This window comes from Nycticebus coucang, chromosome 3, assembly GCF_027406575.1.
Source record: "Nycticebus coucang isolate mNycCou1 chromosome 3, mNycCou1.pri, whole genome shotgun sequence".
Lineage (NCBI taxonomy): Eukaryota > Metazoa > Chordata > Mammalia > Primates > Lorisidae > Nycticebus > Nycticebus coucang.
The window spans coordinates 17,643,643-17,665,759 of NC_069782.1; the positions used below are offsets into that span (position 1 = coordinate 17,643,643).

A 22,117-nucleotide genomic window follows, 5' to 3' on the forward strand; every position below is an offset into this window, starting at 1 on the left:
AAGGGGCGGGGACTGAGGTGGTGTGATGGGTGGTAACAGGGTTGGACCAATGGCATGATGCCACATTGGCTGTATGTAGGTAGAGGCAGTTTCAGGCCGGGCCTTGCTGAGTCATTGCTAAGCGGAGGTAGCTCGATGGATCTACTTCTAGTCAAGATCGGGAAGTTGCAGTAGGCCTCAGGCACATGGCAGGGCCCAACAGTACATTCCCTGAAGACTACTCAAATAGCTCATCTGCCCTGTAATTCTTTATTCTCCTCATCGTGCATTATTTTCCTAGCTTTTATCACTGCCTGGAGTGTATTAATCATCAGTCAATACCCACTAGAATGCAAGCTTTGTGACCAGGTGCTTGTTTTGTTCAATACTGTATCTCCAATGCCTCACATGCAGGAGGAGCTTAATAAATACTTTCTGTCAAATGAAGAGGTTACAAAAGCTGCGTAATCATACCGGCTAAACAGGTAGTCAAGCAATAAAGCTGGTGGTTTTAATTAAGCTGAGATGGTTTTATTCCCAATGCCGAAATCAGGTCCTGGGTGGTACACTGTGTACACTCTATTTGTCAAAGTAAATACACAAATAAATTAGCAAAATTAGGCCAGGCGCAGTGGCTCACGCCTGTAATCCTAGCACTCTGGGAAGGCCAAAGTGGGCAGATTGCTTGAGCTCAGCAGTTTGAGACCAACTGGCCCGAGCAAGAGTAAGACCCTGTCTCTACTAAAATAGAAAAAATAGCTGGGCATTGTGGCAGGCGCCTGTAGTCCCAGCTACTCGGGAGGTTGAGGCAAGAGGATTGCTTAAGCCCAAGTGTTTGAGGTTGCTGTGAGATATGATGCACGGTGCTCTACCCAGGGCTACTGAGACTCTGTCTTGAAAAAAAATTAGCAAATGGGCGGCGCCTGTGGCTCAGTGAGTAGGGCGCCGGCCCCATATGCCCAGGGTGGCGGGTTCAAACCACGGCCAAACTGCAACAAAAAAATAGTCGGCCGTTGTGGCGGGCGCCTGTAGTCCCAGCTACTGGGGAGGCTGAGGCAAGAGAATCGCTTAAGCCCAGGAGTTGGAGGTTGCTGTGAGCTGTGTGAGGCCACGGCACTCTACCGAGGACGGTACAGTGAGACTCTGTCTCTACAAAAAAAAAAAAAATTAGCAAAATTAAATAAGCAAAAGTAACATTATCCAGCCAGGTGCAGTAGGGTGCCTCTGTAGTCCCTGCTACCAAGGGGGCTGGGGCGGCAGGACTGCTTGAGCCCAGGAGTTGAAGAATTCAAGGCTACCGTGAGTTATGCCTGTAAATATCCACTGTACCCCACCTTGGGCGACATAAGGACACCTTGTCTCTTAAGAAAAAAAGAAAGAAAGAAAGAAAGAAAAGACATTATCTGCTAGAGCCAGGGTGAAGAGCCAAATTCTGTTCTCCACAGCTGCCCTCTGAGAAGACAAAGCTGTTGAGGGAAACCTGGGCTAGGAGGAGGATACGCAAGATGATGGATAAGACGTAGGGGATTTTCACTGTTTTTACTACAGGCATTATACAAATAACATCCAACTGGATTTTTTTTAAATGACTAAACAATACCTAATCATGTAAAAATACATAAAACAGGAAGGTAAGAATCAACCTTAATTTCTCCGCACGGAAACAACCCACATCTGGCATTTGAGACCGTTGGGGTTTCTTCTATAAATAGATACTTTTTTTTTAGAGAATTAGTAGAATATTATACATAACTTTGTACCTTTTTCAATTAACATATCACAAGCATCTTTTTCTATGGCAATAAACACATTTCCACATATTTCAGTGGCTTTAATTCAACTTGTTCTCTATTGTTGGACATTTAGATATGCTTTTTGCTACTTTAAATGCCACAATAAGTCTTTTTCTTTATATTTCAGATTAACACAAGGGTACAAACGAACAGGTTATAATGTTTACGTTTGTTAGGTAAGGTCCCTGCTGTCGTTGAGCCCCTCACCCAGGAAGCGTGTCATGTACCCTTACATTGTGCCCATTAAGTGGGAGCACACCAACCCCCCCATCTGCCTCCCCCACTTCTTACATTAAGCTGAGCGTTCTCTTGTGCGGACATGTTATTAGTTCATCTACTGGCTTCATATTGAGTTCATTGGTAACTTGCTTTTCCATTCTTGTGCTACTTTACTAAAGACAGTGATCTCCAACTCTATCCAGGTTAAGACAAAAGATGTAAAGTCTCCATCCTTTTTTACAATAAATCTTAGATAAAATTTTGAACAAAGCCTTATCTAATTTAAGTAAATTCCTAGAAGTGAATTCCTGAGTTACAGGCTATACAATCTATCATCTCACCAAGTCTCCCCAAATCATTGCCTCCATTGTGTATTATTCTTACGGCATTATAATACCTCCCATTTATAAAGCACTGTTCTAAGCTCTTGAGTTATTAACTTGTTACTTTATTACAAAAATTCTGTTAGGAAGGTATGGTTATTCCCTCTACTGAAACTGAGACACATGGCTGGGCTAGGATTTGATCCAGACAGCTTCAAAGCCTGTGCTTATAGCAGTGACTGGAGGGTCTGTGATAGCGAGGTGTGGCTGAATGACTTAGAATTTGGTTCTACCACTTACCTTGCACTGTTGAGGCCTTAATGTCTGGAGAACACTTAGGGATCGAAAAATAGATCTGCCATTCGATCCTACAATACCTCTACTAGGTATATAGCCAGAAGACCAAAAATCCCATTATAACAAAGATATTTGTACCAGAATGTTTATTGCAGCCCAATTCATAATTGCTAAGTCATAGAAGAAGCCCAAGTGCCCATCAACCCACAAATGGATCAATAAATTGTGGTATATGTATACCATGGAATATTATGCAGCCTTAAAGAAAGATGTAGACTTTACCTCTTTCATGTTTACATGGATGGAGCTGGAACATATTCTTCTTAGTAAAGTATCTCAAGAATGGAAGAAAAAGTATCCAATGTACTCAGCCCTACTATGAAACCAAGTTATAGCTTAAGCTATAACCCAATTATAGCCCAAGAATATGGGAAAAGGGGATAGGGAGGGGAGGGGAGATAGTGGGTAGATTGTGATTGGTGGGACTACAACTCCAGTGCATCTTACAAGGGTACATGTGAAACTTACTAAATGTAGAATACAAATGTCTTAACACAGTAACTAAGAAAATGCCGTGAAGGCTACGTTAACCTTTTTTTTTTTGAGACAGAGCCTCAAGCTGTCTCCCTGGGTAGAGTGCGATGACATCACAGCTCACAGCAACCCCAACTCCTGGGCTTAAGCGATTCTCTTGCCTCAGCCTTCCAAGTAGCTGGGACTACCGGCGCCCACCACAACACCTGGCTATATTTTGGTTGTAGTTGTCGTTGTTTGGCAGGCCAGGGCTGGATTTGAACCCTCCAGCTCTGGTGTATGTGGCTGGTGCCTTAGCCGCTTGAGCTACAGGCGCCGAATCTATGTTAACCTTTTTGATGAAACTATTTCAAATTGTATATAAAACCAGCACATTGTACCCCGCACCCCACCCCCGCCAAAAAGAATTTGCTTAGTATGCCAGTTTTCTCATCTGTGAAGTGGGCTTAATATCTCATAAGGTGGTGGTCTTTTTTTAACAATAAGGAACTTGACTCGGCACCTGTAGCTCAAGCGGCTAAGGCGCCAGCCACATACACCAGAACTGGCGGGTCTGAATCCAACCTGGGCCCAGCAAACAATGGCTGCTGCAACCAAAAAATAGCTGGGTATTGTGGTAGACGCCTGTAGTCCCAGCTACTTGGGAGGCTGAGGCAAGAGAATCGCTTAAGCCTAGGAGCTGGAGGTTGCTGTGAGCTGTGATGTCACAGAACTCTACGCAGGGCCACAGCTTAAGGCTCTATCTCAAAACAAACAAACAAACAAACAAAACCAAACAATAAGGAAACTTATTCTGCCATAAAAGCAACCCCACAATACTGCAGGGTTATTTGACGAGGTGACTCAGTACCGTTCCTTGCTTGTCTCCACTATCCCCGGTGTGCTAACTTTATGGAGAGTTGGCTCCATTCATGGCCACGAGACGGGAGTTCCGAGAGCCAGATCTGCTCGTGAGTATCTAGTCCTTTTTTCCAAAAGGAAATTGTTTCTTCACATACCCCCTTTCTAAGAATGAGAAATAGTCATGCGTTGCTTAATGACTATGGTTGTTCTGAGAAATATGTTAAGCAGTTAGCGATTCTGTCATTGTGTGAACAGCATCAAGTGTGACACTGTACCTATTTGGTACAGCCTACCACACACCTGGGCTATGTGGTATGTTTCTCCAGGCAACAACCCCCACATCACTGTACAGAACACTGTAGGCAACTGTAACACATTGTAAGGATTTGTTCAAACATATCTAAACATAGAAAACAGAGTAAAAACGTGTTAGAATCTTACGGGACCACTATCACATACGCGGTCCATCATTGGCTGAAATTATACTTTCTTTCCCGTGTATAGACTCTTCTCATGCTTCGCTGGTTAGGTTCACATGGCCATTCCCAAAGCCATCTTGGTGAGGGTTTTCCACCAACAGATGGTGAGGGAGTCAACCACAGAGACGCCAGCATTAAACTTTTGGGAAAAGCCAATCAATCACAATATCCCTAAACTGATGTTTAAGATGAACTACTTTAGGCTTGGCACGGGTTATAGCTCCAGCCACATGCACCGAGGCTGGTGGGTTTGAACCCGGACTGGGCCAGCTAAACATTAATGACAACTGCAACAAAAAAAAAAATAACTGAGTATTGTGGCGGGCGCCTGTAGTCCCAGCTGCTTGGGAGGCTGAGGCAAGAGAATTGCTTAAGCCCAACAGTTAGAGGTTGCTGTGAGCTGTGACACCATGGCACTTTATGGAGGGTGACATAGTTAGACTCTGTCTCAAAAAGAAAAAACAATGAGCTACTTTATTAACAAAGACAAGAAAAAAATAGCCAATTTAATGAACATTTATTGTATATTGAAACCAAGTGAAAGGCACAATGTTAGGCACTGAGGGGAATACAGTGAAAGGAGGACTCACACTCTTTCCTTGTCTTTCTTACCATAATAGTGGATAGAGGCCAATAACACAAACTACTCCGCAAGGTGGTTTTAAAAATAAATGTATTTGATGCACAATTAACGTTTTATAGAAATAGACAGGAGATTCACTCAGAGTGAAATTTTTGCTTCAGAAACAATTATACCTAATTTGCTAATTTATAACTGTCATGGAAAAATGGTACTCAATAAGTTTGAAGACAACGTTTCAGTACGTTTCAGTAATTCTAGGAAAAGCAAAACTGTCCTCCAAATAGCTGCCATCACAGCACACATAAGCATGAGAAGAAGCAAGGGCTGAACTAACTAACGCACAATAATGACTGTGCTCCACAGACTGGAGGGCAAACTACTTACAAACAAAACGACTTTTTGATAAAAGTGTAATACACATAAAATGTTATATTTACGACTCCATGAACACACAGGCATGAGCGGAGATAACTTTTAGAATAGTGACTCACACAAAGAAAAGGCTCAGCAAATACCAGCTATTGTTTTATTTGCCAATTTGGTAGGTATAGAATCCAATCTTCATTTCATTTGCATTATTTTGATAAATGGGGTTAAGCTGTTTTTCTTATGAAGGCTGATAGGCTATCCACTGTTTAGATATTAGTCATTTTTTACTAATTTTTGAGAGCCCACTTTATTTTTATTGAAAAAAATACAGTATATAATACATGTAATACACAAAATAAGTGTTAACTAATTGTTTGTTATCAGTAAGGCTTCCAGTTAAGAGTAAGCTACCAGTAATTAGTTTTTCACGAGTCAAAACTTACATAAGATTCTTATTGCACAGGAGGTCGGGGCCTATTACCCACATTGTTCAAGGTTCAAACATAAGTAATTCTTTTATTTTCTTTGTAAAACACTTTTTCTCTTACAAAGATTTATTTTTCATTGAACCGATTTTGAAGGTAACAAATAAATTTGACTTCATAATAAACTATAAGTAAAACCAGGCTGTTTTTCTCTACTCCATGGTAAAAAATTGAGTTTACAGCCACGGTAAAAAACTTCTCTAGCCCAAGGGGAAATCCTCACACATTTATTAAAGAATTTAGAATACTCGTGGGAGCTTACAATCTAAGACTCCCTAACCAATGTATTGATATGATATCAGGGAGTAGTGAAGCTTGAAAATGAAAAGTAACAACAGAATGGGAAACGCCTGATGAGCATATTAAAGACTTTTCCCAAACTTCCTCAAATAAGCCAAAGGGGGTTAGAAAAATTGGTGAAAACTTTTTAAATTCAATTCCTCAGATTTTTCCACAAAACACTGATTGGTCCCTCATATGTTCTTGTAGGAAAAAAAAAAAAAAAGGATGAACTAGTTTCAGATTATAGGGCCCATTGAGAAACATTATTTACCAAAGACCAGAGGAAACCTCCTCCCCCTTATTTTAAACCACAACTAAGAGGTCCTAGACCAAGAAATTCTTTACCCCAAGATGTCTGCCTTCATTGCACACAAACAGAATGCTAGTGAGAGAGAGGGGCATCAATGGCCAGAGAGTGGGTCACTCTCTCAAGATCAAGGGGTTGACCAAAAGAGGGGAATTGCTAAATTAAATAAACAGGAGGCCATTACTTAGCAACACCTAACTCAGTAGATAAACACACCAAAACCTAACTTGGGAGAGTATTTTTAACAGCTGAGATTTAGCCAAACACAAACTGCTGAGCTTCAAGCCAATCACAGGCAGCCAAGTGATGGGACCATCCCAAATAAGGCCAATGCGCTGTAATCGATCAAGTTATTTCTGTACTTCCATGCTCAGCCTATAAAAACACACTGTCCACACTGCAGAGCAGAGGCCTCTGAACCCCTTTCAGTTTAAAGTGCTGCCTGACTCGTAAATTCTTATCTGCTCAAATAAGCTGTTAAATTTATCTAAACTTTTTCTATTATAACACATAAGAAGCACCATAGATACCTGAAATGTAAAACAGTGAACCATGTTCTTTTTCACAGAACTCACAGGCATATGTCACCTGTTTCTTCTCAGATAATTTATTTCACTGCTTCTTTCTTTTACTTGCCGGACTGTCCAAAACTTCAATCTTGCCTTTTCCACCATCAGAATTAGGAAGCTTAATGTTGTCTACAGTTATTTCATGAGAGAGGCTGTCATCTTCATCTTCAGATTCTGAAGTGTTCTCTGAACGATCTGGTGACCCCTCTTCTTCTTTTGAATCTGACTGATTCATTTCAAACAAGGCCACATCCTGCAAAAAGAAATCAGTCAGAAAACCCATTTCAGAACAGTTCTCTAAAAAGTTGTAATAAAACAACATTGGGAACAATCAACACTCAGTACAAATACCGAGGACAAGAAATGTTTTTAATACAACATGCACTTTATGCCTTCAGTGGCCGAGGTCTACCATGATGATGATCTGCATTTACTACAATTCCAGATATCCTGAACACATTTAACAACATTTATTCAAGAACTATAAACATGAGTCAGGCACCAGCTGTGACGCCACAGCACTCTACCAAGGGCGACACAGTGAGACTCTGTCTCAAAAAGAAAAAGAAAAAAAATTGAACTACTTTATTAACACAAGGACAAAAAAAAAAAAGTCACTTTAATGAACATTTATTGTATATTCCAACTGAGTGAAAGGCACTATGTTAGGCATTGAGGGGAATACAGTGAAAAGAGGACTCAAGACTCTTTCCTTGTCTTTCTTATCATAATAGTGGATAGAGGCCAATAACACAAACTACTCCGCAAGGTGGTTTTAAAAATAAGTGTATTTGGAAAGATGGAGACTTTACCTCTTTCATGTTTACATGGATGGAGTTGGAACATATTCTTCTTAGTAAAGTATCCCAAGAATGGAAGAAAAAATACCCAATGTACACAGCCCTACTATGAAACTAATTTGGGACTCTCACATGAAAGCTATAACCCAGCTACAACTTAACAATAGGGGGAAGTGGGAAAGGGGGGGGTGGGTAGAGGGAGGGGAATCGGTGGGATCACACCTGTGGTGCATATTATAGGGGTATTTGCGAAACTTGGTAAATGTAGAATGTAAATGTTTTGGCACAGTAACTGAGATAACGCCGGAAAGGCTATGTTAACCACTGTGATAAAAATGTGTCAAATGGTTTATGAAGTGAGTGTATGATGCCCCATAATCATATCATTGTATACAGTTATGATTTAATAAAAATAAATAAAAAAAAATAAGTGTATTTGATGCACAATTAACATGCATTCTGTGCACAATGTAACTCTCTAGTACATGAGGTACTAGACACCCACAAAAAAACTCAAAAACAAAACCTTTGCCTTGTTTTTGATCAGGGAATCAATAAATTACAACCTATTGGCCAAATCCTGCCTGCTTTTGTTCAGCTCATGAACTAAGAATGGTTTTTAAGTGGTTGGAGGGAAAAACCCAAAACAGCACTATTTGGTGAAATGTGAAAATTATATACAATTCAAATTTCAGTATCGACAAATAAGTGTATAAAGTTTGTTTATTCACTCATGTATTATCTGTGGCTGCCTTCACCCTACAACATCAGAGCTGACCAGTCACAACACGGATGGGATGGCCCACAGAACCTGACATATTTAGTATCTGGCCTCTCTTACAGAAAACGTTTGTGGTCTCTGTTCTAGAGGAGAAAGACAGACAATAAACAAATACATACAGAGCATAAGGGAAGGGAAAATTTAAAAAATAAAGCAAGAAAAGACCATAAAAGGCCATGAGGGAGGCGCTTGATGAGGTGACGACTGGAAAGTGAGAGGGGAGTCAAGGTGCGGAAATCCGGGAGAAGACATTTTCTGTGTGAGGAAACAGAGGGAAAAGACCTAGAGCTGGAAGAGTGAAGGCAGGGGACTGCAGAGGATAAGGTCAGATAGAGAGCTAGAGGCAGGATCACACGGGCCCTCTGAAGGACTTAAAATTTAATAAAAATGTGATGGGAAGCACCATGGTTCCCAAACTGTGCACCACACACAGCATGTGAAGAGCAGACTCCAGGGAGGAAAGCACAGCAACAAGGAGACCTGTCCGGAAATTACTGCAACAGTCCGAAGGAGAGCCTCTGATTACTGCAGCAAGGGAGGCCCTGGGCAGTGGGGGAGGTTGACCAAGTTGTTGGATTTGGGATACATTCTGGAGGTAGAAATGACCAGATTTGCTGATGACTCAGGTGCTATCATTATGTCACATCTGTCCAGGCACAAATGTTATAAAGGTAATTCTAATCTAGAAACAAGTTATGAATATACATTAAGAAAAAATATTCATAACTTACTGTAAACAATCATTCTCTTAAATACATCATTTATTTACTTTTGCATACTCAATGAATCAGATGATAATTACCTCTTTTGGGGCTTAGGTGATGGGAAAAATCCAGTTAGGACATTGAGTAAATTGATGCTTTAAGATAACAACTCAAATAGTTGACTTGAAAAATCCCTTGTGACTAAACCCATGTGACTCCATGTGGCTCCATGTGACTAAACCCCTAAGCTCACCCAGGGAAGCTCAGTGATGACCTATGTTCCTACACAGTATTAGAACCATGAGCTAACACAAGGAAAATTATCAGTTGTAAATAAAATTAAGAGAGCACTCTCTTCTTTTTTGGTGACAGGCATGCTAGGATATGAAATGAAAACAAAACATAGTTACCATTTGTATAACTTCTCCAAGAGTCACATCAATATTTTCAATATTGAAATGATCAGGTGGTGCAGATGCCATTTCTTTTCTTAGCTTTTCATTTGCCTGTGCCATCTGTGGGAGAAACATCTGTACTTGGTCCAATACTATGGAGAGAAAATACAGTATATCAACATTTATGCTAGTAAATTCCAAAATGCAGGATTTCCTGTAAAACACTGCTGAACTGAATAGCAATAACCATAATAATAAATCTTCCAAGTCTCTTCCATTTTAACTTCCATCATCTTCTGAGCAAGGCAGCAGGACTACACAATTTAGCAATTCCTTATTTCTCAAGTGTTTTATTTGTGTTTCTCATATATCCCCAAAACTATAAACTCTTTAAAGGCTGACATTCAGCAAAGGTGGTGTACCAGGATCTGTGCCTATAGGGTAAAACTGAACAGGTTATTCACAGAATCCCAGCCCCACCTCTTACTATCTCAATTGCTTCATGCAAGTTAAGTAGTGGTTGGTTTTGCCTATCCAGCACCTCTCCCTTCCTTCTGATAACATAACCTTGACTTTCCTTTTAAGCTTGCATCCCTCTGTCATTCCTGTCCCTCACCCTGTATACATGACTACGTATTCCACAATGTTAGCCACTGTAATGTGCTTCAGGGGCATAGACGGTGATACACTGCTCTAGCTGATAATTGCCAATAGATCACTGAGGGACTCTAGTTTGAACTGTTCAGAGAGAAATCTGAGTGAATGACCGAGCTCCTGAATGTACACCAGAGGCTGCTGATAAACTGGCCAACATGCAACACCTGGGGGAAGAGCCTGCTCTAGGTTAGGCCGACACCAGGAAAAACAGGGCTAAGAGATACAGACCAGCAGACCTCTGATCACCAGATAATCTGGGTCCAGATGTACCTGAAGTTACTGCCCCTGGGGTTCTTTTCCTCAATAAAATGAACCAACACAATCCCCCCCACCTTTTTTTTTTTGGCTTAAGGAAATCTCAGCTGCATTTGAGTCATTTGCAACCAAGAGTCCTAATTAATACATTTAATTGTACCACTCAAAAACTCTTGTTTATTCAAAAAGAATAAAAGAGGGGTGATAACTGCCAATCATTCTGCTAAGTACAAGGGAGTCAACAAATAAGGGATATTTCATTTTTTTATTTCTCAAAAGAGGCTCAGCACATAAAAATACACATAATGGGCTCTCAAAACTTGTTAAGTCACTGTGATGGCTATGTAACAGATGACTTAAATGTCCAGAAATGGCAGTACAGGTCAAGTACATGGTCTTTAATAAGTCTGCCAGAAGGACTCATAGCACATGTATACATGCAAAGCCACACACAATGTCTAAGGCACACTAAATAGTGAATAAATGTTAGCTGCCATCTCCTTCAGATATACTGAGAATTACCGATAACCATAAAGGCATTTTCATGTCTGGTGATTTAAATCTATTGTCACAGATAGAAGGAATCTTGTTCTGCTTTTGTTTTTAATTAATGAATCAAATGGAACAAAACAAGTACCGACAAGCCTCGCCTGAGCCATGATTCCCAGAAGCTAAATATTTCTGTGGTACTCTCGGAGAGTATGTACCACACCCTAAAGTTAGGCCAGCTGCAGTTCTAAATCAAACAAAACAAAATCCAGCATACAACAGAAAATTCAAAACATCCAGCACCTAACAAAAAATTACCAAGCATGCAAATAAACAGGAAAATATAATCTGTAATGAGTAGGGGGGGAGAACAATAGAGGTAGATACAGAAATGACACAGATGATAGAATCAGCAATAAAAATATTAAAACAGCTATTATAAGTATATTCATGTTCAAGAAAGCAAAACACAAACATAATTAGGAAAGAAATGAAAGATAAATAAGAAGTCTCAAGTTGAACTTGTAGAGGTGAAAACTATAATATCTACCTTCAAAAATACATTTGATGGAATTAACAGTAGATTAGACAATACAAAAGATTAGGGAACTTGAAAACACATTACAAACTATCCAAAATCAAACACACAAAAAATATGACTTTAAAAAAACAAAATAAGCCAGCGAGCTGTGGGACAACTTCAACTGATAAAATTAGGTGTAATTAAAGTCTGTTCAGGGTGAGAGAAAAGGAGGGATAGGAAAAAAAAAATCCCTATTCGATCCATCCATTCCTCTACTAGGTATATATCTAGAAAACCAAAAATCACTGTATAACAAAGATATTTGTACCAGAATGTTTACTGCAGCCCAATTCATAATTGCTAAGTCATGGAAGAAGCCCAAGTGCTCATCGACCCATGAATGGATTAATAGATTGTGGTATATGTATACCATGGAATATTATGCAGCCTTAAAAAAAGATGGAGACTTTACTTCTTTTATGTTTACAAGGATGGAGCTGGAATATATTCTTCTTAGCAAAGTATTTCAAGAATGGAAGAAAACATATCCAATGTACTCAGCCATACTATGAAACTGATTTATAAACACCCACACTTCCATGTGAATGCTATAACCCAACTACAGCCCAAGATGAAGGGGAAAGAGGAGGGGGAGGGGAGGGAAAGGGAAAGGATAGGTGAAGGGACAGTGATTGGTGGCACCACACCTGTGGTGCATTTTACAAGTATACATGTTAAATCTACTAAGTGTAGAATATAAATGTCTTAACAAAATAACTAAGAAAATGCGGGGAAGGCCATGTTAACCAGTTTCATGAAAGTATTTCAAATTGTTTATAAAACAAGCACATTGTACCCCATAATTGCATTATTGTACATAGCTATGATTTAATAAAAAAAAAAAAAAAATGACTAGGGCGGCGCCTGTGGCTCAGTGAGTAGGGCGCCAGCCCCATATGCCGAGGGTGGCGGGTTCAAACCCAGCCCCGGCCAAACTGCAACAAAACAAAACAAAAAAAATAGCCGGGCGTTGTGGAGGGTGCCTGTAGTCCTAGCTGCTCGGGAGGCTGAGGCAAGAGAATCAGGTAAGCCCAAGAGTTAGAGGTTGCTGTGAGCCGTGTGACACCACGGCACTCTACCGAGGGCGGTACAGTGAGACTCTGTCTCTACAAAAAAATAAAAAAATAAAAAATAAATAAATGACTAAAATTTTCCCTATTTAATGCAAACTACAAATTCACAGATCCAATAAGTTCAACAAATCACAAGCTCAAGAATCACAAAGAAACCTAAAGGGCGCATCTTCATCAACTTGGTGAAAACCAGCGATAAAGAAAATCTCAAAGGCAGCCAGAGGAAAAAAGAAACACCTTATATATGACACTGAACAACAGCAGACTTCTCATAGAAATAACACCAGTGAAAAGAAAGTACAGCAATCTTTAAAGTAATGGGGGAGAAAAAAAGCAAAAAACCTGTCAACCTAGAATTCTATATCCATTGAAAACATCTTTTGAAACTGAAAGCAAAATAAAGACTTCCTCAGACATAATAAAGGCTGGTAAATTCATCACCAGCAGACCTGCATTACAAGAAATGGTATTTATAGGGCGGCGCCTGTGGCTCAGTGAGTAGGGCGCCGGCCCCATATACCGAGGGTGGCAGATTCAAACCCAGCCCCGCCAAACTGCAACAAAAAAATAGCCGGGCGTTGTGGTGGGCGCCTGTAGTCCCAGCTGCTTGGGAGGCTGAGGTAAGAGAATCGCGTAAGCCCAAGAGTTAGAGGTTGCTGTGAGCTGTGTGACGCCACAGCACCCTACCAAGGGCAATAAAGTGAAACTCTGTCTCTACAAAAAAAAAAAAAAAAAAAAAGAAATGGTATTTATAGGCTCGGCGCCAGTAGCACAGTGGTTATGATGCCAGCCACAAACACCAAAGGTGGCGGGTTCAAACTCGGCACAGGCCTGCTAAACAACTACAACAAAAAAATAGCCGGGCGTTGTGACAGCCGCCTGTAGTCCCAGCTACTTGGGAGGCTGAGGCAAGAAAATCGCATAAGCCCAAGAGTTTGAGGTTGCTGTGAGCTGTGACACTATGGCATGCTACTGAGGGCAACATAGTAAGACTATGTCTCAAAAAAAAAGAGAAAGCTATTCTGCTTTTTAAATGCACTAAAGATTTGCACACTTTACCAAAGACAATAATAACCCATGAAAAGATGCTCCACATCATTAATCGTTAGAGAAAAACAAATTAAGATCACTACGTGATACCACCACAGACACACTAGGACAGCTAAAATTAAATAATAAAGACAGGCCACATCATATGCTGATGAGGATGTGCAGCAACTAAACTCTCACACCTTACCGGAGGAGATGCAAATAGTACTTGGAAAAGAGTCTGGCAATTTCTGTTCCATAAAAATTTATACTTTCCATATACCCAGAAATTCTATTCCTAGCTATGTAACCCCCAAAATGAAAATCTATGTCTATACAAACTTGTATTTGAATGCACAGCCATCATGTAGCTATTGGAGATTTAGTGCACACTATGGTTAAGGTCCCCTTTCAGAATACTCATGATTTCTTAGTTTACTGATGTGACTTCACACTTATTTACATGGTTTTCACTGAATTCATCTTCTTTAACCATGAATGAATCACACAGATATTGAATATTACATAAATGTCATATGAACTCAGTCTAAATGTGAAATACACTTACAAATGTGCAGCACAGCAATATTACAGAATAAATTATAAAATTAAAATAATTAATGGCCCTGCTGTTATATTGTAAGTACCATTTACCATTTAAATAAGTACATCCAATTCAATGGGATGTGATAATGTTTTGCATACACGTATATTCGGTTTGGGACTTAGTAACTGCTATAAATATTTCCCAATGGAGATTAACAGTAATTGTTTTTACTTCCAAAAATTTTATCCCACAAGCAGTTTTTCACACAAAAAAGTTGCCATCTTAAGGCAGGAGAATAGTATAAATTCTCTTTGTGTGCTGAATTTACAATGTAAATCCCAAGTCAGACTTGCTCTACTGAATTCTCTGTGGTCAGAAAACTGACCATAAAGGCAGAGACTGTTCAGTTAAATAACAGCTTAATTAGGCAAAATTTTGGACTAGAGAGGGAGAGAAAGGTACTTACAGGGACTCCTCTCTATCCGAACTGTTTGAAGGGTGGAGGTTCTTCTGGAACTAGGCTGGGAGTTGATGAGCAACTTGTCCCATATACCTGAAAACACACACACACAATTTACCACAGCATGAAAAAATCGGGGCCCATAAGCAAACCTCCCAAGACTTAAGTCTTGACTGCTCACATTCCCCAAGACAGTTTTTTTTTTTTTAAACAAAGAGGCACTCCAAGTTCCATTATAACACTGTAGGTCACAGAAGGTTTTGCCATTCCTACAGGCATTCAAATTTTAACTGGTTAGCAACACTACATGGAGGCGATGTTAAATGAGCTACCACTACACTATGAGCCCTAGGGTTCAACTTGTTATTTACAGTTAGAGGTTTAACAGGAATTGTACTAGCTAAGACATCATTAACTACTATTCTTCATGGCACATACCGTGTTGTAGCACATTTTCATTCTGTCTTATCAACAGGGACAGTTTTTGCTATTATAGGAGTGTTTGTTCACTGATTCCCTGTATTTTCCAGTTCTTTATGTACAACCATCTCCCCTTTCATAAACCTTTCTCATGCATCTATTTTCGGGATCAGAAATTCGCCCACTGACAGTATGGGAGGAAGGAGTACTGTTATTAACAACTGTTAAGTAAAGCCAGAAATGGTTACCAGCTGTGTAACACTGGGCAAATTACCTAATCTCTGAATATTTTTTTTTGTCATTAGTAAAACATGCTTGCCTGGTTATTCCCCTTTCGGTGAAGACGTCCAACCTAGACAAACCTTCTAGGCAATTTTGTCTCCTATTTAGCCTTCTCAGCTTTATCACTCACGACTCCTCAAATCAACCCAGTTCTCCAATCCCCTCAAAGCTCCCAGAGCAGGACTTTCAAAACTCAAGGTTTTGCATGCCCTGTTTCTAATTTCTGGAAAATCCCTTCTCTCTCTGTTTTAAAAACAAAAACACCTTTTTATCTTCAAAGCAGAGCTCAGCAAATGTCCCTTGAAAGCTTAACAATGGTACGCTACTGGATTACCGCTCAGGGCAGACTCTGGAGCCAGATGACTTGGATTCAAACCCTAGTTTTGCTACCTTCCAGTCACATAATCTCTGAAAGTCACTTATCTGCTTGATACACCATGCCTCAGCTTTCTCATCTGTAAAATAGTGGCAACAAAACCTTCTGCAGAGGGCTGCTGTGAAGATTAAATCTGTTAATTCCGAGGGCATCGTAAGCACTACATAAACTGTGCCTGTCGTTGTCGTAATTGCTTTATAGATGCTCTGGGTTCTCACATAATCTTTTCTTCAAGCTAATACTTGCTGAGAATATGCCCAAGCCCTTTCACGCATCCTTCTCCACCTCACAAAAATGTTACAGGTACTACCAGATCCATTTTCCTAACGTGAAAAGTGAGGCTTACGCAATATAAATAACTCTTAAGTCCCACAGTTAATTACTTGTGGAGCTAGGATTCGAACCCATGATTTTTAATTTTACATTACAGAGTCAGAAATGCTGAGGAAATCTCCGGGATGTGTGTCTCTTCTCCACGGCAGAAGCACGAAGGTAGAAGAAGCGGGTGTTAGGCACAGCATCATCTACTTTCCCTCCCAGCCAGCTGCTCTGACCCAGACGGCCAGCCCTAAGGCCCCCCCTTCCCTTCCAGAGCTTGGGAGCGTCCCGGGTTAGGAGGGCAGGAGCGGCCCTCGACAGAACGGTGGCCGACTACCTTGCAGAACGGCAGAACCACCGCAGGAGAAAACGTCCCGGGCCCCGACCAGGCGTCCGCCCCGCAGCGGTCCCCAGTCTCGAGGAGTGCGGGCCAGTCCCCGGGCTGCTCGAGCCACGCGTCCCCCGCCACACGTGCGCGACCCGCAGCGTTACACCCCTGTCACCTCCGCGGTCGTCGCTCCCCGCTGATAGCAGCTCCCTGGACACGGAGACCCCGGAGCAGCCCCCAATGGGCGACGAACAGCTCGAGCTGGCCTGAGAATCGCCGCCGACCTCCATGCTCCCCAGATCTTCTAAGCCCGTGCCACTTCGCCCGGATGCAGGAAACAAGCTCGTGTAAGGGGGCGGGAAAAGGCCAGCGATTGGAAGAAACTTGGTGATGGGCGGGCCGGGGGCGGGGAGAGGGCGGGGCTACCCCTGGCGCGGCGAACAGGCCACGTGGGAGCTTCCGGTCATTCCTTCCAGAAAAAAGGGAGTTTTAGACTTTCGAGGCGCTGTTACTGGCAAAAAAAGCGAAAAAGGTTCCATTTAGCTAAATAAATTCAGACATTAAGAGCATAGCGTGGGGCTGCTCTACCTTTTATTCTTTTTTAAATCAAATTTGTTTTTTAAGTTGTGGGAAATCACGTAATAAAATATATCATCCTGGCGCGGCGCCTGTGGCTCAAGCGGCTAAGGCGCCAGCCACATACACCAGAGCTCGCGGGTTCAAATCCAGCCCGGGCCCGCTAAACAACAATGATGGCTGCAACCAAAAAAGCCGGGCGTTGTGGCAGGCACCTGTAATCCCAGCTACTTGGGATGTGGAGGCAGGAGAATAGCTTGAGCCCAGGAGTTGGAGGTTGCTGTGAGCTGTGATGCCACAGCTCTCTACCCAGGGTGACATAGTGAGACTCTGTCTCAAATAAATAAATAAATTAATTAATTAATGTCCTCAAGGTTTATCCATGTTGTAGCTTCCTTCCTTTTTAAGACTGAATAATACTCCACTGTGTCTGTGTCTATACTACATTTTCTTTCCATTCATCCCTTAAAAGCCATTCAGATTGTTTCTACCCCTTGGGTATCATGAACAATGATGTCATGGACATGGATATCTCTTAAAGACTTCACTTTTCAGTTTTTTGGATATATATACAGAAGTAAGATCATTGGATAAATGGTAATTCTACTTGTTAGCTTTTTAAGGAACCCTCCATACTGTTTTCCATAGCATTGAATCTATTTTACATTCCCAACAACCACTGAGCAAGGATTCCAATTCTCCACTTCCTTGTCCATACACGTACATATTATTTTTTCTTCTTTTTTTTTTTTTTGACAGTGGACATCCTAATATGTATGAAGTGATATCTTGTAGTTTTTATTTGCTTTTTCTAATGATTAGTGAGTTGAACACCTTTTCATGTGCTTTTTTGGCCATTTGTATATCTTCTTTAGAGAATTGCAACCAGCTCTATGAGCACATTTCAATGAAACATACGGTTTTTTTTTAAATAATCCTCTCCCTTTCATATTTTAGTTTCTCAACCAGTAAAACCTGATGATGAAAATCTTGTAAATTTCAACTACCTCTGTGATCTTTTGAGTTACTTCTCAGAAATGGTGAAATTTCCGCAAGACAAAAGACTTGAGATTCCCAAGGCCTGCACACACTTCCTGATGACTCACCAATTACTACCAACTGGGCGGCGCCTGTGGCTCAGTCGGTAAGGTGCCGGCCCCATATACCGAGGGTGGCGGGTTCAAACCCGGCCCCGGCCAAACTGCAACCAAAAAATAGCCGGGCGTTGTGGCGGGCGCCTGTAGTCCCAGCTATTCGGGAGGCTGAGGCAAGAGAATCGCTTAGGCCCAGGAGTTGGAGGTTGCTGTGAGCTGGGTGAGGCCACGGCACTCTACCGAGGGCCATAAAGTGAGACTCTGTCTCTACAAAAAAAAAAAAAAAATTACTACCAACTGTCTCCGTGCACATGGCTCCTTCTTTTTTTTTATTTATTTATTTATTTTTTTTTTTTTGTAGAGACAGAGTTTCACCCTATGGCCCTTGGTAGAGTGCTATGGCATGACACAGCTCACAGCAACTTCCAACTCCTGGGCTTAAGCAATTCTCCTGCCTCAGCCTCCCGAGTAGCTGGGACTACAGGCGCCCGCCACAACGCCCGGCTGTTTTTTGGCTCCTTCTTATTTTCCCTATTTTCCCTCCCTAAAAAGCCTGTCCTCGCCCTTAGTTCAAGAGATGGCTTTGAAGCTGCTTTTCCCATTATCCCAAAAATATTTCTTTCAATAAGACACCTTTCATATTGAAATTTCCTTCCTGGTTGACAATCCTCAGAGTCTCTGCAATCGGTTATTTTGTGCCACAAGCACAAACTCTCTTGTGGTTTTGACAACAAAATGTGTATTAGATTCCATTGCCCATTTTTAATCAGGTAATTTGTTTTCTAGTTGAGTTACTGTAGGAGTTCTTTATATATTCTGGATATTAACCCCCTATCAGATATGTGATTTGCAAATATGTTCTCCCATTCAGTAGGTTGTTTCCCTTCATCTTGTTCATATGACAGTCTTTAGTGATCACCTGCAGTGTAGCCCAGACTTCTCTCATAAAGGGTTCACAGATGAAGAAGCAGAAATCCTTGGGCCAGAGTTTTCAACTTGATTCAGGCAAACAGAGGCTGCAGATTCAGCTAGAGTCCTATCATTCATTGAATAGCTGTGACTTTGGGCAGAGTACTCTCTGAGCCTCTATTTCCTCCTCTGCAAAATCAAAACAATAATACTTCACAGGGATGGCCTAAGGAACAAAAGAGAAAAAGGAAAATCCATATAATGTCATTTCCTGGAAGCTGCATTACTGTTATATTATGGACATAACCAAAACTTAGGGCACAATAAATTATGAAAGAAGTGACAATAGGCACCGAGGAAGAAAACCCTGCTTTTATGCACTTTAAGAGCTGACTTTCTTGTCTTCCTACTTCCTAGATGAAACCTACTATCTTTGGACATCCTTCAGGGAAAGAATAGTTCCTTTTTCCCCTTGTATTCCCATCGCATGGTTGGGAGTAGGCACATAGTTTATGGTTAATCCATGTTTGATGAATGAATGAACAAACACAAGTTGAACAAATGAGTAATTGCCAACTAACTGTTTTATTGATGGACTGATATTCTCAGCAAAACTGGATTCTAGCCTATGGAAATGTGCTCAGATCTCTTTCGTAAATTGTTGATTGAGGTTTGAAGCATGCCTCAGATATAGTACCATACCAAGCTAATAGGCCATTGCTGGTTTATAAGAATAGCTTAGAAATTAAGACATTTAGAGCTCACTAAGAGTAGAAAATGCACTGGAAGAATTTATTCTCCCTTCTAGCAGATGATGTTGTCAACCAGAAAAGCAGTTTTATAAAATAAAGGATAAATACAAAACGTAGTTGAATCCAGTTCCATCCGGTTCTCCCAGCGCCCCCGCCGCGGGTCTCAGCAGCTCGGGCGGCGGGAGGAGCGGCAGCGGCCAGGCCCCGCAGCTTCGCGAAGGCTCTCGGAGCGCCGCGGCCCCAGGCACCCGGCACGCGCCCTGCCCGCCGCCAAGTGCCAGAGAGGAAGGTCAGCTCTGCCGAAGGAGCGGGGAAGGAAGAGCCCAGAAAAGGTCGGCGCGGGTGTCAGCTAAACCTGCTCCTGCGAAAGTGGAAACGAAGCCAAAAAAGGCAGCAGCAAGGGATAAATCTTCAGACAAAAAAGTGCAGCCGAAAGGGAAAAGAGGAGCAAAGGGAAAGCAGGCCCAAGTGGCTAACCAAGAAACTAAAGAAGATTTATCCGCAGAAAACGGAGAAACTAAGACTGAGGAGGATCCAGCCGCGGACAAAGCAGGAGAGAAAGAAGCCAAGTCTGATTAATATCCTATACCATGTCTTATCAGTGGTCCCTGGCTCCCTTCTTGTACAATCCAGAGGAATATTTTTATCAACTATTTTGTAAATGCAAGTTTTTTAGTAGCTCTAGAAACATTTTTAAGAAGGAGGGAATCCCACCTCATTCCATTGTTTAAGTGTAAATGCTTTTTTTTAAGAGGTGAAATCATTTGCTGGTTGTTTATTTTTTGGTACAACCAGAAAATAGTGTGGGATGTTGAATTAATGGGAGGCTTTGACTATCCTGAGTGGGAGCTTAACATTCCATAGATGGGGGTTAGTTTTTGTATGCTGTCATCCAAAGCATACTAAATGGCAGTGTGGAGTCTCAGTCCTGCATTGATGTGTGAACATTTTAAATTACTTCTATTCCCATGTTGTTTTGTACTAGAATTGTTTCCTAAGGAAAACCACTCCGGTGATCCCCCAGTCAGAACTGTGTACACTCTGTAACGTCTTTGGCTGTGGTGCTCCTGTTTTCCTAATAACTTTGTTGCTGTGCTGTGAAGGACTGAAAATCCGGGCGGCGCCTGTGGCTCAAAGGGGTAGGGCGCCTGTCCCATATGCCAGAGGTGGTGGGTTCAAACCCAGCCCTGGCCAAAAAAAAAACAAAAAAAAAACCACACACACAAAAAAGAAAAAAAATCTGAGCATGTAGCATATATGGTAATGAAGTGTGAATTGGTGGGACTTACCTAACAGCTTATCAACATTTGAAGATACTGGTATTTGGTATCCTCTTAAGGAAAATTTGCCTCCAAATTTTAATCTGGACAGTCACTGGAATAAATGTTTAAAAAAGAATTACAATAAATGACTTTTTAGATTTAGGGTACATATGTTAAGAATTGTGTATACAAATTGAAATGTCTGTACTGATGCTCAACACAACCAATAAAATCTCAACTACAAAAAAAACATAGTTTTTCTCACTTATAATCTCTTTAAAAGATAATTGAGTGTTTAAAGCAAAAAAAAAATGTATTACAAGGTTTATAAGAAATGTAAAATCAAGCTTTGTGGCAAGAATATTACAGAATCTGGAAGTGGTAAATAGAAATAAACTGTCGTGAGGATCTTATATTTTGTGTGAAGTGTTTTAATAGGGCTTTAAAGTAGATGGTGGTAAAAATTAAAGTTAAAATTGTATGTTATAAAAAGCAAAGCAACTACAAAACATTTAAAAGATGTGTATCTAGGACTAGACGTTGTGGCTCACACCTGTAATCCTACTACTCTGAGATCACTTGGGCTCAGGGCTTTGAGAATAGCCTGAGCAAGAGCAAGACCTTGTCGCTACCAAAAAAGAAAAAGCTAGCCAGGCTAAACACCCCAGCTACTCAGGAGGCTGAGGCAAGTGGATTGCTTGAGCCCAAGAGTTTGAGATTGCTGTGAGCTATGATGATGCCATGGCACTGTACCCAGCGCAACAGATTGAGACTCTGTCTCAAACAAACAACAAACAAAAAATGAATATGTAAAAGATGAATATCTTATCAGCCAACAGGAAAGAAAAAATGAAGCCATAAAATATTTTCAGTTAATCAAGAAGAAAGCAGGATAAAAAAGGACCAAAAAACAAAGTGAGACAAAAAACGACGACATGGTAGGCAGAAACAATACCCCTTTCATA

The 22,117-nt window shown here is 41.0% G+C and overlaps 1 protein-coding gene and 1 pseudogene across 1 annotated transcript; one reads left to right on the plus strand and one right to left on the minus strand.

The window, feature by feature from the left end:
- Positions 1-4,969: 4,969 nt before the first annotated feature.
- NOPCHAP1 (NOP protein chaperone 1) lies at positions 4,970-16,877 on the minus strand. The gene is made up of 4 exons (XM_053585768.1): positions 16,735-16,877; positions 14,842-14,928; positions 9,758-9,894; positions 4,970-7,315 (listed from the first exon to the last, which is right to left on the minus strand). Exons 1-4 carry the CDS (start codon positions 16,847-16,849, stop codon positions 7,106-7,108), a joined length of 549 nt encoding a protein of 182 aa, XP_053441743.1. The 5' UTR covers positions 16,850-16,877; the 3' UTR covers positions 4,970-7,105.
- Positions 16,878-16,887: 10 nt separating this feature from the next.
- Positions 16,888-20,827, plus strand: LOC128580878 (uncharacterized; annotated as a pseudogene).
- Positions 20,828-22,117: the final 1,290 nt, after the last annotated feature.